The sequence below is a fragment of the Letharia columbiana genome (genome assembly GCF_014066305.1).
Source record: "Letharia columbiana isolate WasteWater2 chromosome Unknown Sc0000025_s0, whole genome shotgun sequence".
Classification (NCBI taxonomy): domain Eukaryota; kingdom Fungi; phylum Ascomycota; class Lecanoromycetes; order Lecanorales; family Parmeliaceae; genus Letharia; species Letharia columbiana.
This window is the reverse complement of record NW_023501067.1, coordinates 208,134-222,948: the sequence shown is the minus strand read 5'-3', so window position 1 is coordinate 222,948 and position 14,815 is coordinate 208,134. Positions and strand designations below refer to the sequence as shown.

Genomic DNA, 14,815 nt, shown 5'->3' with positions numbered 1-14,815 from the left:
CCTTCCCTCTTTTGAAACCATGATCCTGCTTTGAGTTGCCAATTTACTACATCTCAAGGGCCAACTGCTATTCAAGTGGCTGATTCAATCATGCACCTCTGTAGCTTCTATGTAATGGGGCCGAAAGGCTGAATTTCGACACACGAGCAGTTCAGTCCATAGCCGTAGAGCTGAGACCCCTTTGCGAATTTCACTGCTCAATGTCCTCTTTATAACATAATTATCTCGAGACGGTCTCATTGTTTTGTTCTTCAGATCTAAGCTCATCAGCAAGGTTTCTAAAAGGCTCATGCAAGAGTCACAGTCAGAGTCCATAACGATAGATCAAAGATCGAGAGGCATACCGTGACCGACTTGGACGGATTCTTGATGGATTTCTGCTCTTGCCGCCAGGAGGAACAGTCGCACTGGAGGCACGTTCTGCGTCAAGCTTCCGTCTCAGAACGGGTCGCAGCGATTGAGTCATGCACATTAGAGTCTCTTGGGCGCTCAGCATCTGCCAACCGCTGACCAATTGAAACGCTTACCGTACATCAAGACGAACAAACCAGGCTAAGTCTATCTTTCCGTGGTTGTGGGTAAAGACGGAACAGGTCATGGCTTCATCTATGTTGGTTTGCTAGTAGTCCACAGTAGTCCACATGGAGGACTTCACTCCAGAGTGTGTCAATATACGAGGCCAGTGTATAGTGCTAAGGCAGCGTACGTTGTTGAACCCTACCACTATCCAGGTCACTAACATAGCCCAGTACTTTGCGTGGATCATTTCATCACGGGCTACTCGACCAAAAGGGACCAAAATGGAATCAAGCGCGTCGAAGACTTTGCAACCATCGCCTTAGTAGCTTCGGTGATTCTTCTCAAGATACCTGTAATGTGAAGCAAATAAGAGTTCTATGTCTCTTGTGCGAAGCGGTCTATACTCATTGGCTACAACGCATATCGAGTGATTTCTCCTCTATGCACCTACTCTACCTACGTTTTTGACGACAACAGTGTCTCATTTTGAGGTTCAGTTGTCTCGTACTCGATTGGAACGCACAGGTCACAAACACAAGGCCACAGCTAGATATATGTACAGTGACATCAACTGTGGATCAACTATCAAAGCGTTTCAGAACCGGAGTTCATTCCGTCCTTCTGAGGCACAAAACGACTCCGAGTCGAAGGACAGTTGTGTTTGCGGAGGGCTTGCAAACACGCCGGGAATCTGAGTTGTGTAGACGCCGTACACCGAGCAATTGTTGCGTGATTTCGCCCCCAGTCTGCATGGAATAAACCGTCGAGCCGATGTCGTAAGCCCTGGCGGGACCTTCCATAGCGAATCAGCATCAGCTACAAACGTTCCAAACGTGGGCCTGGAAGATCTCACAATTCGAAAACGCGTCTTGGGATATCGTGACATCTGATATGTCTAGGTTGTTGGGTACTGGGTTCTGCGGAGTCTGCGAAGCCACCAATGTACAGCCAGATAACCACTGAATTCTTGAAACAAAGGTGACCCCAATATAGCTGCAGACCTGAATGTATGGACCGCTGGTAGATGTCATATTGACCCCACATAGTAAAAATTATTGGTACATTCGGCGACTGCAGACGGGAGTGCAGATGTCTGTACAGAAGTCGCACAAGACCCGATCGGGTAAATACTACACACGGGAGATGGGACAGCTGTTTCTGATAGGGTATCCGACGACGTAGGAGTTGGAAGAGTTCCGGAAAGGGAAAAGAGGTCGTTGGAGGATGAGCGGACGCGTATGTTATGAGGGCGCTTATGATCTCTGCCTGGAGGCTTATCAAGGTCGCATTGCCTGAACCGACTATCACACATTTCATGAGGTTCCAAAGGCTTTGGAAAGAGTAGTAGGGTGAAAAATTACTTATTGGAGTTACCTACGGAGCGCAGCTGCATCCCGATAAAGATCCGACTGTGCAAGTTCCGGTTGCGGCGGTGTTATCACCTAAGCAAGTAGTGTCCGGACAACAAGGCTAATCCTGAATTAGCCAGAGTCTTTTGGTCATTGAAGTGATCGAAGAGACCCGCTTACCGCTGAGGAGTTGTTTGGGCAGCCAGAAGACGTGGTTGTAGCAGAAGGTGTGATTGCGGACTCAAAACCGGTAGCTGGAAGGATGTTCGTTGCGGCTATGGGCTGGTTCTGGTTCAAAGATTCGTCAAATAGAATCAGAAGATTCACTGCAATTACCTTCATACTGGCGTCCTGGTTGAGAGTGCATAAGCCTGGGTTTTTACCACAGATGTAGTAGAGCAAGATTAGGAACTTACGGATACTAATGCCAGCTGTGCTATTGCTCGGCCCGCAGTAATCACTATCTGCAAGTTGGCCGCTAAGTCAATGTTTGGATTGATATCCGCCGTGCTATGGATCAACAAGAATGATTGTAGGGAACCGTTGGGAAGGGCCCATCGCTGCTATTGCGAAGTTTACTGCGCACTCGACAGATCTTTTGCGTAGTTTGCTGCTTGAGCACGTCTGTTCCGCCTGGTTTTGGAGCCATTGCAGCGCCGCTGATTGTTGTCAGTGTATCCCTATTGATCAATAGATTTTGGTATCTTCAAGGATGTCCATTTGCATCGTAGAGTACACAAATACAAGATGTGACAAGCATGGCATAACGCGCCATATAGAAAAAGTAAGAGGAATAGTGACGCTTTTCCCAGATGAACGTGTCAAAAACCTCCCCGTTTATTGACTAAATATTAAAAATGGAACCACTCACTTCAACCGTGCTGCTTTTAGGCCGAGGTTCTCGAACCACAAGATATAGGCGTGGGCGGTACACCTCCGAGAAGACTATCTTCTCGCCCTCAGAGACGAAGAAAATGACATTTTTGCTTCGAAGGTCTTTGCGCGGCCGGTTCACCGTCTGCAAGTACATGAGAATATTGGCAGATTCACGTTGCCAGATCATCGCTCGAGGTCCAGAGCTCACAGCAACGAGAAAAACGCACACTCGAAATCGCTACCGAACACGCCCCTCGATACGTGCCCGCCCGGTCGCTAACCGGCGGGAAGGTCGGTTCGGTATGCAATGCTCGCGAGGGCGCCGTCTGGGTACGGGGCTGGTCATGCAGTGGTGGCGAAGATGCCCGGAGACTCGGGTTGCAATCCTTGTGCAGGGTTCCGTGGGGAGGATCCGAAGTCTATACTGAAGTTCCGGGATTGTATCGGAGTGACCCGGACCACGACGAAGAGATCGCATGACAAGAAGAACCATTAACCCATCGGAGAACACTGCTCGACTTTTCCACAATCTCAACAACAAGGTCGTTATATCGATGATCCAAGGCCTTCAACTGTCGAAAGTGGCCGTCTTCCACAAGCTTACCTTCCTCTTACCTTCCACGAGAAGTTGAATATCTGGTCGAATGAGATCTTGAAGTTTTCAATCTCAATCCAGCATTATCCCCATAAGCGTTTTAGAAAACATTTCGCGGTCTGCTGGAAAAAAATATCTTGATGTGACTCGAGGATGTGAGACCTTGCAGGACTTCAAGGACTTCGGTGTGATTCCCATCGAACTCATCGAGGCCGTCTATGAAACAACAGAAACCGTGTGGATTCGACTGTTTTTCAACGATCGAGGACCTCTGCAATGTCGGCGCGCGTCCAATGGAATACTGCATCGTTGACCCTCTGCAATTGTGACTGACATATCTGCGAAACTAGCCCGGGCCGCTCTTGAAACACATTTTATAGGAGAGTCTGCAGAAGACCATGTTGAGATTTCTGCGTATATGCTCCCGCATTCCAAAAGAAGAAGCTGGCGGTCATAAGTCGATTTTCTCCTGCCCAGTTGTGGAGTGCTCTTCGTATCCTCATATTGGTGACAAGGGATTTCATAAGTGTAGACTTTCCTGACCCAGCCTTCTCACTGAGTGAGTATATACCGTTACGCGCTTTCAATTAATCCAGCACAGAGAAACCCCGGGACCCCACCAGGCTTCATATCTGTGAAAAGCCAATCGAAGGTTGACGGGTAAGCCTCCACTACGCGTGCTGGCCTCTCAGAAATCATCGCGAGGCGTAAGCTCTCGATAGGCTTTAACTGTCGTGTGCTTGTGCTGCCATCAATGGCGAGCGTCAAGGGTTGCAAAGTTAAGTCCTTGAGGGGTCCGTCAGAATCCCCGGATATTAGAACAGTCAGGCGATCTAGCGACCTCACGATGTCCCTCTTCAGCTGTGTTGCTTGGTTCTCTACGGACGTCCCAAGGCTACGGTGGCGTGAGGCCTGGTTTTCCAAGGCGATGACAACATTCGACTGTTCGTCCTCTTGAAGGAGAAATCAGTAATGAGTCAGCTCGTGGATCTTATACCTACCTGAGAAGTTTGATGAGGTGAAAAACGATCTGCGAACGATGATCGTTTAAGCGTCCACTATAATTGTCGATTTCTTTTGTGTCTTCCAAACATTTCTAAGGGCTTGGCGTAGGCTTTGCAATTTTTTGTGATGACCTTGTACCTTCAGATCACGCAATATAGACAATAGCTCTTTCCCGACACTGAATTGTGTACGATCACGATCCAAGAAATGAGATGACATCTAAAGTCTGAGCGTGACTCTAGCAGGGCTTGCACACTGGAGAACCATCGATGACATATTTCCCTTACCCAAAGACAGTGAGGCTGCGAGGGGGGCAGTAAAGAACGTCAGAGAGTTTTAACGCAAATCCGACTTCTTGAAGACTACCCAAGGTGCAGCAGGGGAAGTATGTGCGGAAGCGATGCGAAAGGGTCTGATGGGGAGGGGAAGAGCTCGTGCTGTACGAGAACGCAGATTAGACAAACCCTGAGGTTGAATCCGCGATGCTCGAAGTGTATTCTAACGATTTTGTAGCGAAAACAGGCGATATCCGGCTTCGACGTGAGGTGGAGCAGGTGTAGAAATTGACACATTAGCGGCGATTGAGCCAAAACATATACGGATGAGATCGTGGTATGTGTTGCTCAAGACTAGTTCATGATCATGCCTTGCTTGATGACTGGCATCGAGTAGTCCCTGGGCACAAAGAAGAAGAACCTGTCTGTGTTCATGCCATGATCAACAATCCGTCAAATGTCCCCCAAATCGGAAAAGAACCACCACCTTCGTTGCAGAGACCTGACCTTTGTGATGGCTTCCTTCCTTTGCAACGCTCGGACTGTTCCTTGATTCTCGCGAACCATCCAGCGACCCAGCTGCGTCCTTTTATTCACTTGCTAGGCTTGGGTTTCTGAGCACTACCCTCCTCAAAGTCATCGAGCTTTCCAACCGCTGGCCCTTTGCATTTGGGGGTGTAATTGTGGTAATGGAAAGTACAGCTTCTGTTGAGATCAAGCACATGGTCGATTCTGGATATCTTTCCGTGGTCTTGCGAATATAGCAAGTACTTGGCGAACATCGCTGCTATTTCACCGCCTTTCATGATTAGCTCCCGGAGGTCGGCTGGAAGACCCTTGTTGGAGCTTGATTTCAGTGTCTGCATTGCTGCGACGACAACCATACATCGTAGCATCAGATGGCTGCTGGTGTTGTCGAAGACGAATGAGAGATCTCGAGCGGAGACTCTCGCTTTGGAATCCCGATAGTATCCTCTGATGTGATCAGCAGTGAGATTACCAAGATGTTCAATCAAGACTTTCTCTGCCAATGCCAGTAGACCGAGATGTGCCGAAAGCTCGTCGTCATTGCTCGGCGGCTTGAGATTGCCACCATAGAGCCAATTGACAAAGAGCTCAAACGACGCGTCGTTGTCGTCGGGCAAATAGAGCTCTTTAGATTTGGCTTCAGCAAACTCGCCTTGGAATGTTGCTTTGAAGTAGTCCGAGCGGTCGCACAGCAAATGTTCGTGAAGGCGGAAGGTCTTGCGCTTCGGTCCGACGAAGACGTCAACCAGCTCGATAGTCAGAAGCCTGTAGCATGTCAGATGAAGCCATGTACCAATTGTATTCAGGAAGAGTACATACGAGCCTAGGGGCTTGAGATTCAGCACAACGAGCTCATAGGTAGTGGATGGCTTGGAGCGCGCCTTTAACGGGGTGGCATCCTCTGCTTTGGGAGCCATCGTGGTAGAAACGAGTCTTGTGATGCTTTATGGTTGGCGAAGAAAAAGCATGCGAGACTCAGCAATTGGAGCGACCGAAGACCAGGTGAGTCGGAGACTGAAGGAGGTGAAGCGAAGCAGGTTGTAGACTAATCAATTAACGTGAGATTGGAAAGTGAGTTATCAGTGAATCTACCTCTCGATTTAATAGTCAGAGTGTGCCTAAGGACCGAAAAGAAAGGGAACAAGCAGAAGAGAAAAAGATTGCAGAACGGTGAAGGGATGTGGTATCCAAGGTGAGGCTGCTCGGCGACTTAGCGGTCAGGATGCGCCGCCAAAGGCTGAAGACGTCGAAGTGAAGAACTGAAAAAAGCGTAGACTAGATGATTGACGGGTCTGATCCTCGAGTCAGTAGTCGAGGTGCTCATTTTAGTACCCTGTGCAAAGCTAAAAAGTACATATAATGTAGTAATCTGACCGAATGTAACGCAAAATGCCAGCTGTAAGCATGGACTAAATCAGATGCTTCGATCTGGGAATGTGGAGTCAGTGTCGGCTCCTGCCTATAGCAGGGAAGCAGTCCGGAGGAACGTACCTGAAATAAGCCCTCAAATACACAACCTGCCACGCGCCCAATCCTACCAGCATTCCCATGGTCCCAAAAGCGAACCATTTGACGCGCTCATTGGTGCTCTCGTTCGTATCCCTAAGCTTCTGTTCTCTTGTCCTGAGGTAGTCCATCTCGCCAACAATTTCCCCAACCAGCTCTTCAATGCGTCGCAGCTCCGTCTCAACCGGCTTGAGCTTCTCTTGTGCCTGGATTGCAGACCAGTCTCGGGCATCGGCGCCAATATCAATGTCTAATTCAATGTGGCGTGACGGGCTCCCTCCTCCTGGACTATTTATTAGCACCCTCGGGTTTGTGTTTGGGGGCAGTGCTTACGAGATGAGACAAGTTGGTTCTCGAAGCATACATCGAAAGCAGCGTCAGCATGCGATGTAAATGCCATCCTTTTCTCTCCCACAATGTCCTTGGGTCTTCCATACTCATTGCCCACAGCGTCCTTTATCTGCAGTACAAACGTAGCGTCAGCAGGATTGCCCTTGCACGCAATTGGCGTAACGGGAAGACTGACATGCATGTTGACTTGCTGCCCATCTCCTTTTTGCCCGTCAACAATCGCCGTTACAAGGACCAATGTGTCTTTGGCCACGAAATTCCGTATACATCGTTCTCTTCCTGTGTGTGCTGCTAGATCAAACTTGAGTGCCCACGAGAAAGGTAAGAGGGCAAGAGAAAGGAGGGCGTAGAGGACTGGTTGGCGCGCCATTACGGGCAACAGAGGCAGATCAATCGAACACGGGTGACTGTTGAATACGCTGGTATCGAGGGGTGACGGCGTTGTTTTGGGCAGGTTCTGTTGGAAGCTCAGGAGGCCGTGGAGGCCCATCCAAACTCTGGCAACTTAATCCAAGTCTCGGCAAACCTTCCTTACTCCACGCGCGTCACGCTTAGAGTAAGCGCTCGATTAAACCTAGTAAAAATAGATAGAGTAGATAAATCATTGTTGATCTTTAATTTCTATATCTAAAGTAAATAATGTAGTAATACTTGAGCGTGAGGATGATGAGTTACGTGGGCTACTTCAGCTTAAACATTGGTCTTGAAGGTCAAGTTTTTGATGCATTGACTTCGGCAGAGTGAACGAATGCAGACAGACATCGAAGGCTGCTTAAAACGGGAACTCAATGTTCTCCAACGTGAATGGCTAAATTCTTTGGTTTGACGTGCACAGAATGCATTGAATTGAAAGGCTAAGGGGCGAATTGACAGAACAGGTGATAATATCGAGGCGTGGAATCTTTTATGTTTCACGCAATCTTTCGGCATCAACCAAGAGTATTCTGTTATGGATGATCAAACCTCTTCAAGGAGACTGATACATAACGAAAATTGTAAGCATGGCTGCTTCTTTGACCGAAATCTTAACACTGCTTCAGGTGCAACCTTTCCTTGCACCTACCCTACCTGTGTGGCTGTTAGATTGAGAAAATACTCAAGATTTTCTCCGTTCATGGCTCTTGCTGGAATCTCATACAAGAAGGCAGGTTCACGATTTGCTGCCATAACAGTAAGAGTGGTTCTTGAGCAAGCCATATCTATGTGATTGTATCTGCAAAACGGATTTGCCCGTTCTGTGCCAGAACAAAGCTCGATCAACGGTTACAAGAATCTCTCTGCAAGAATTTGTGAACATTCCCCGTCTGCACCATTACCAACAATTCCATGACCAGTTCTGTGAGCTTTACCTGACCAGTTCCATGGCCACGAGCAATCTACTTTGGTCAGCCGAAAAACCTGGTCAGCGATAATGATCTGTTGCTGCTCACCTCTTCTATGTCTACTAATGGCGACGGCCTGCAGGATTGTGTCGTCCATCGTAGCGCCTACTCGAGCTCGCAAAGCTAGCGTCACTATCATAGCTATCATCGCGATCTTGCGAGGGAAGGTCTTGCCGGCCTCCGTTATGACGAGAGCTAGCATCAGCGAGTGAAGGCTGTGCAGCTGAACGTTCGCCTAAAGGCATTCCACCACGTCGAGGTGGTGGTGACGCTCGGTGACGATAATCACGTCCTCCAAAGTCTGCAATGTCCTCAGTCGAGTATCCCGTATGTCTATGCGCTGGACCATAAGTATTGAACGCCCCAGATTGAGTACGAGCACCGAGGTTGCCACTCCCTCCTTCAGCGTGGAAACCGTCGGACTCTCCAGCCAACGACTCGTCGCCATAGCGAGCCTCATAGTCTCTTCTACCGATGCCACGACGATCACCATGACCATGGGACGAACCGCTCGCATGGCGATCACGAGCCTTACGTGAACAAGGTATCCAAGACCCAAGATAATCAAACCCTCCAAAGCCATTGGCAGCATAATCAGCTCTATTGTTACGAGCTTCATCACGACGAGAGGCTCCTTCCCACTGATTTTGGAGCTCAAGCTGCTCCAAAAACTCTTCGTAACTCATGATGGCAGCCCGGGCTTCAGTCCTCTCGAAACGCGCTCTACTCGCGTGATACTCTTGCTCAGTCAGACTGCTTAAAAATTCCTCCACCCTTCGGCTTGGCATGTTGATGATTTGGGAAATAATCTGTTGAGGAAAATTGGTATTAGTAAAATGCTCAAAGAAATCTGAATACGGAGTTGTGTCTATGGGTCGTGGATACAAAACCCAAAGAAGGAAGATGCAATGGCAGCTTTGTTCGCGCAGAGTGTTGGGGATGCAAAAAGAAAAAGACGGAAAATATCGTAGTAGTTATGTTGGAGCAGACTGCTGAGTACCTAATCTGAGAAAATTTGCTATCCCAAATTGCACTTGAAAGGCAAATTTGTGACCACGTCGATGATGATATTCCTCTTGAGAGACCGGAAGACTGAAGAGTGGTCAGACAGGGATTGTCTTTGTGTTTGATGATCTTTGAGGTCGGGGAGTGAAGGTTGGTGATTCAATGTCAGGAAAATGAAAGTTGAAGATTCAGTGATTCATAGACACTAGAGATTCTAATTCGATGGGTAAATTGCTAAGTGTTAAGAGTCTGTGGTGGCGAAGAGAAAGTGTTAAGAATCTGCGGCGGCGAAAAGCACAGTCTGGTTCCGTTGAGGTTGCAGAACCCAAAGCAGCTCCCCACGGCCTCGGTATTGCTGAAAGCAGTGTCAAATGTTTCACCCTCAAACCTCACCAGACTCCCACACAACCGGTACACAAGATCTCCGTCATGTTGTATCAGGAGACCAATGTGGTCATGAGACTTGGCATAGCATTTGGTGTTGGAGCATCTTTCTGTTACGCGGCATCAAGGTTCTATCTGGTGGTAGAGTCTTTTCTTAGCCTACGCCCCGTTCTTATCCGAGTGTACGCCGCAATTTAATGGGTCGAGAACATCCCTCTCGTATAATGATTATGCCATAAGCGGTTGAGCGTGATTTTTGGTCTTGACAGAGTCGCCATCACCAGGTCTCAAGGGTAGCAGCTCTATTGAAACAATTGATTAAAGCCAGTTTCAAGTATGGTATATGGAGCCATAAACGCATCATATCCATCTGCTAGCCATTCAAATGATTGCCACCTCCTACGAGTAATCTGTATTCATATCAATGGTGGAAAGAGGCACGCGATGAGGATCCAAACCCCTTCGACGTTATGATGAGACGACAAAAGAGCAAAGTTGTATGCAAAAAGGCGACAAGGTTAACAGAGCGAGCATGGAATAACGCACGACAACTCGATTTCTCCTCGACTGCTCAGTTCCTCAATTCATTCGATCGCATTAAATCCGCACCATCTCCTCGCCTTCAACCCGTCCCTCGCACCCCCAAACGTCGTCTTCTCAACCCTCTCATGCGAAAACCAAGTCCAGATCGGGTCCTCCTGCAGCAACTCGACAGACTGTATAGCGCTCTTTTTCTTATGAGGAAGTGAATTATTTGCTTGCAGGCGCTAGAATCGATCTCAACAGTGAGGCGCAAAATTTCGGTCAGCGTTTGCAGAACCTCGGTATTGACGCAGAATTCAAGCTACGCTCCATGTGGCACTCTTTGGCAAAGACAAAGTCAAATTTGATTCCATCTACGTCGCGCAAGAGCAGCTCCCGTCGTTGTCTCGCCATCGCATCTACGCGGATGTCGTTCAAGACTGATAAGGCAGTTGAGTGTGAGAACTTTCGTGTGCGTGGAACCGTTGAATCATGGATATACATGAGGATATTTTAAGAAGATAGAGAAAAGCCATGGAATCGGACATTCGAAACGATTTCGACTGCAAAAGACGTATCGCATGTCTAAGGAAAAGAAAGAATTCGGGCAATATAACTCTGCGTTATGAACGACCTGGGTAATCATCCAGTGGACCCGGGACTTTCTGATGGGCCTCGTGAATCCGTTCTTGCGATACTCCTCGGTGCATTTTCCCGTGCTGGAGCAGGAATTGCTGCACTTGAAGAGATGGAGGTAAGTTTGGCTTTAGCTGCAGGCCTACAGTCAGGCGTTGCATTAGAAGCATAGTGATCAAGAGGAAAAAAAGGCCGATGTTTTGGCAAGATCAAGGAATACTGTACTCCGTATACACTTAATATTGTGAACAGTGACAACAAAGTTGAGCAAAGGAGGAACGCCCGAAAAGGAACACCGTTGATGCCAAGACGCTAAGATAAGAGTACTCTACCGATACGTGAGATGCCCGCCAAGCTCTCAACGTCATTCTCCGACCGCGTCCGAAACCGGTTTGAAGCACACGACACCATCAGGTTTCCCCTCCCCTTACCCCTATCCTCCCCCCGCATATAACAAACAATCCGCACCGAAACCAAACCGCCCTCCACCCTCTTCCACCCCCATCAACCCCCACCCCCATACCCCCCAAAAAATCCCACGACCACCTCCTCAAACCCACACCAAACCTTTCAACCCCCCAAACCCGACCCCACGTCGCCAAACATGGCCGGCTCCTCCTCCGACACCTCAGGCGGCATGAGCGGCGCGCTCGTCGCGACGATCGTCCTCACGGTGCTGGCGGCCGTGGCGGGCGGGATCTACATGTCGGGGGCGGCGGACGACGTGGTCAAGTTTGTGATGGAGAAGTATTTCAAGGCGGAGGCGAAGGCGGAGGAGAAGATGTTGGAGAAGAGTGGGGAGACGGCGGCGGAGGGGTTCTTGTTCGTTTTTTCCTCTCTCTTCTTTCTTTCTTTCTTTCTTTCTCCCTTTCTTTCGCCCCGCCCATCCTACCCCCTTTTCCTTTTGTTCACACACACACTCTCTCTTCTTCCCTCCGTCTCAATCCCTCCGTCTCGGTTTCGAAATCTGGATCGGCACTGCGGGAAACGCAAAGCTGACGTTGCGATGTGGGCAGGAAGGATCGGCTGAAGAAGAACCCCGTCGTCTCCAACGATGAGCTCAACCAGGTTTCCGGCGGCCTGGGCGACGAGGCGGCCAAGGAGTTTGGGAAGGATTTCGGCAAGGGCGGGCTCGGGCAGGGTATCGGGAAGGCTTTTGATTAGATTGGCGGTGTGCTGGGGATGATGGGGAGCGTGACGTGTTGGAGAGGACGGAAGGGTTGGGTGGGGAGGCGGTGAGGAGGGGTGGTCGGAGGCTGAGGCTGGAGATGAGAAGTCGCTGTTAGATATTGTACCATTACTGTTGGCAAAAGTATAACATTGCTCCGCTGTGTAATAGCCGGAGATGGAATCGACTTCGAGGCTTGCTTGCTTCGTTGGTTTGAATGTCTTTTTCGATGTCTAGTCTATGTTCCAGTCTCAGAGCGGATGGATGCCCTTGCCATCTCTGGACCCCTGCGCTTGTTCCCCTCCGCTATGCAATCCCTATCGCTAATTCGAAGAAAATCTAAAGTCCTTCAAAGTCATCACTCGCATTACACCATTCTAGAATGCCTGGAACGCCCAGTCACCGTACACCTCACGACCCTGGCATGCCGTCTGGTGGGCCTCATAACGGCAGCGAAGTCCTCTCCTTCCTCGACTAGCAGCCTCCATCACCTCGACGGAAGCCCCTCCTCGTAATCCGGCGGCTTCCCCTCCAATCCGACCATCTCCCTAAACCTCGCCATCCCCCTCAGCTCGACCCCCTCACCCCTGTCCAAATGCGCCCGTTCGGGCTCCTTGACATAGGCCGGCGGCGCCTCCCCAGCCTCGTCCAACCCCTCGTCCCTCCCGGTCCCCCCTCTCTCCTCATCCTCGAGCCCCTGCCCGGGCTGCCTATGCCTGGTCCAACTCCTCACATCCTCCGACAGCACCCTCTGCTGCATTCTACTCAATTGGGCCGCGGCCTTTCTCCTTCGTCGGGCGAGGGACCAATAGATTACGAGGATAGCGACGACGAAGACGGCGAGGAGCAGGAAGTAATAGTTTAGGATTCCGTTGTGGGGGGAGGAGGTGGTGTTGTTGTCTTGGCTGCCGTAGCCGGCGGAGTCGGTGGCGGAGGGGATGGCGGAGGAGAGGGAGGAGGGGGTGAAGGATGAGGGGGCGGTGTCGCCGTTGGCGGGGTTGTTGACGAGGGAGGGGATGGCGCTTGAGGAGGTGGTGGAGGTGGGCGATTGCTGGGGTTGGGCGTTTAGGCTGCAGGGTTGGGTTGCGAGAAGGATGAGGAGGGAGGAGAGGAGTTTGGAGAAGAAGGAGGACATTGATGTCGTCGGCCCGGTGATTGCCATTGCTGTAAGGAAAGTAGAAAGAAGGGATTTCGAAGTCGTGACGGTGACGGAAGAACTGCCCCTTCCGGAGCAAAGTCCACAAGAGGAAGAGAGATTCAAAGCGAAGAGGAGTGAAGGAGGAAAGGCGCAGCTTCAGGCCATTTTCAACAGGAGAATAGGGAGAAGCATAACACCTATAAACTTCCCTTAAAAGGTGGATCAGGTAGTTTTAGGGGGTAAACATGATTGTGGATGGAGATAGAGAAGCACTCCGGATGCCATCGGATTCCGATTTATTCAGCATGCTTTTCTGGCGTTTGCATTCCTCAGCCCTGCACAAACCCAAATTTTATGCATGAATTAAACCTGCACTAACACTATCATTGCTCATCGACTGGTTCTCCCAATGCCCTTTCTCCAAACAAAACCCCCGCATCATACCTCAATCCAGCCAGCATGCCCAAAGCCGTCAAAGGTAGACACCGACCCCTAAGGGTAGGTCCGCCATCTCCCAAGCCCGACTGACCCGACAAAAACCCCAGGCGTCCTCGTCGAATGCGACCCCTCCATCAAAGCCATCATCCTCAAGATCGACCAAGCCAAGCACGACTACATCGTCGAAGATCTCGACGATCAGACGCTCGTGGTCAAGGAGAGCCAGTTGCAGCGGTTGAAGGCGAGGCTCGAGGAGGTGAGGAGCCCCTCCGTAGATGGTGTTGGGAGGAAGGGAAGGGAGGGAAAGGAGAGGAGGGAGAAGGGAATGGGGTGTGCTGATATAAAGGTGTAGGAACTCTCGAATACGCAGCAGATGCCTGATGACAGTGCGTCCGATTGAAGCTGTGACGAAGGTATGGACGTGAAGACGGTGTCCACGAAAGGATTGGGGAGCACCTGAGCGGGAGGAACTTGGCTACCCGGGTTGCTAGGAGAAGGGTGGCTGTGAGGCATATCGGGGAGAGAGGGCTATGAGACACAGAGCTCAAAAGTGGGCCGCTACGGTTCGACAGACTTCTCAGGATGGAATTCCATCAATGGCCGTGATGCTACGAGCCTCTCTGAAGGAACATGCCTGGGGCAGAGGAGTTGGTTGTTAGTGGTGCTGGAGGAATCCTTGCCTAGGCTGGCTTTCATAGACGGCTGGCAGGATTAAAGCAAAGATGCAGTACTAGGAATGGTGCTACATCAAATAGTGGAGCTATTGAATGTGCAAACAATTACCGTGTGCACTTGATATCAAAATATGTGCTTGTGCCTCCCTCTCCTCCCGATTCGAATGCTTGTATGTGTTGCATCCATGAATGCTCGGCTCTACATTGTTGGGCCTTCGTATGCCCTGTTACTTGAAGCTGCAGTCGTGTACTTGGCAAGCTAATATATATACTGCGAATAAACGACGGCGGTGTCGCTCCCAATGCAGAAATCAGAACCAGCCTCCTTATGTCCAGTCTCGACCATGGCTATATGCATATTGATGTTCTTTGCGGTAATTCACGAAATCTGCAATGCTATTCCTGGGACGCGGAGGCCTAAATCATGCCTCAAGATGGGAGGCTGGACAAGAACCACATACTTG

The 14,815-nt window shown here is 49.9% G+C and overlaps 6 protein-coding genes across 6 annotated transcripts; 2 read left to right on the top strand and 4 right to left on the bottom strand.

The window, feature by feature from the left end:
- Window positions 1–5,212: 5,212 nt before the first annotated feature.
- HO173_007549 (uncharacterized protein) lies at window positions 5,213–6,064 on the bottom strand (the record flags this gene model as incomplete). Its single annotated transcript, XM_037309452.1, has 2 exons — window positions 5,213–5,912; window positions 5,967–6,064. 2 exons carry the CDS (start codon window positions 6,062–6,064, stop codon window positions 5,213–5,215), a joined length of 798 nt encoding a protein of 265 aa, XP_037163531.1.
- A 492-nt stretch (window positions 6,065–6,556) lies between these two features.
- HO173_007548 (uncharacterized protein) lies at window positions 6,557–7,374 on the bottom strand (the record flags this gene model as incomplete). Its single annotated transcript, XM_037309451.1, has 4 exons — window positions 6,557–6,575; window positions 6,639–6,936; window positions 6,987–7,113; window positions 7,180–7,374. 4 exons carry the CDS (start codon window positions 7,372–7,374, stop codon window positions 6,557–6,559), a joined length of 639 nt encoding a protein of 212 aa, XP_037163530.1.
- Window positions 7,375–8,448: 1,074 nt separating this feature from the next.
- On the bottom strand, window positions 8,449–11,103 carry HO173_007547 (uncharacterized protein; the record flags this gene model as incomplete). Its single annotated transcript, XM_037309450.1, has 2 exons — window positions 8,449–9,195; window positions 11,080–11,103. 2 exons carry the CDS (start codon window positions 11,101–11,103, stop codon window positions 8,449–8,451), a joined length of 771 nt encoding a protein of 256 aa, XP_037163529.1.
- Window positions 11,104–11,537: 434 nt separating this feature from the next.
- HO173_007546 (uncharacterized protein) lies at window positions 11,538–12,097 on the top strand (the record flags this gene model as incomplete). The annotated part of the gene is made up of 2 exons (XM_037309449.1): window positions 11,538–11,755; window positions 11,950–12,097. The coding sequence occupies 2 exons, from the start codon at window positions 11,538–11,540 to the stop codon at window positions 12,095–12,097; spliced, it is 366 nt and encodes a 121-aa protein (XP_037163528.1).
- A 491-nt stretch (window positions 12,098–12,588) lies between these two features.
- On the bottom strand, window positions 12,589–13,263 carry HO173_007545 (uncharacterized protein; the record flags this gene model as incomplete). Its single annotated transcript, XM_037309448.1, has 1 exon — window positions 12,589–13,263. One exon carries the CDS (start codon window positions 13,261–13,263, stop codon window positions 12,589–12,591), a length of 675 nt encoding a protein of 224 aa, XP_037163527.1.
- Window positions 13,264–13,698: 435 nt separating this feature from the next.
- Window positions 13,699–14,077, top strand: HO173_007544 (uncharacterized protein; the record flags this gene model as incomplete). Its single annotated transcript, XM_037309447.1, has 3 exons — window positions 13,699–13,717; window positions 13,785–13,933; window positions 14,030–14,077. 3 exons carry the CDS (start codon window positions 13,699–13,701, stop codon window positions 14,075–14,077), a joined length of 216 nt encoding a protein of 71 aa, XP_037163526.1.
- Window positions 14,078–14,815: the final 738 nt, after the last annotated feature.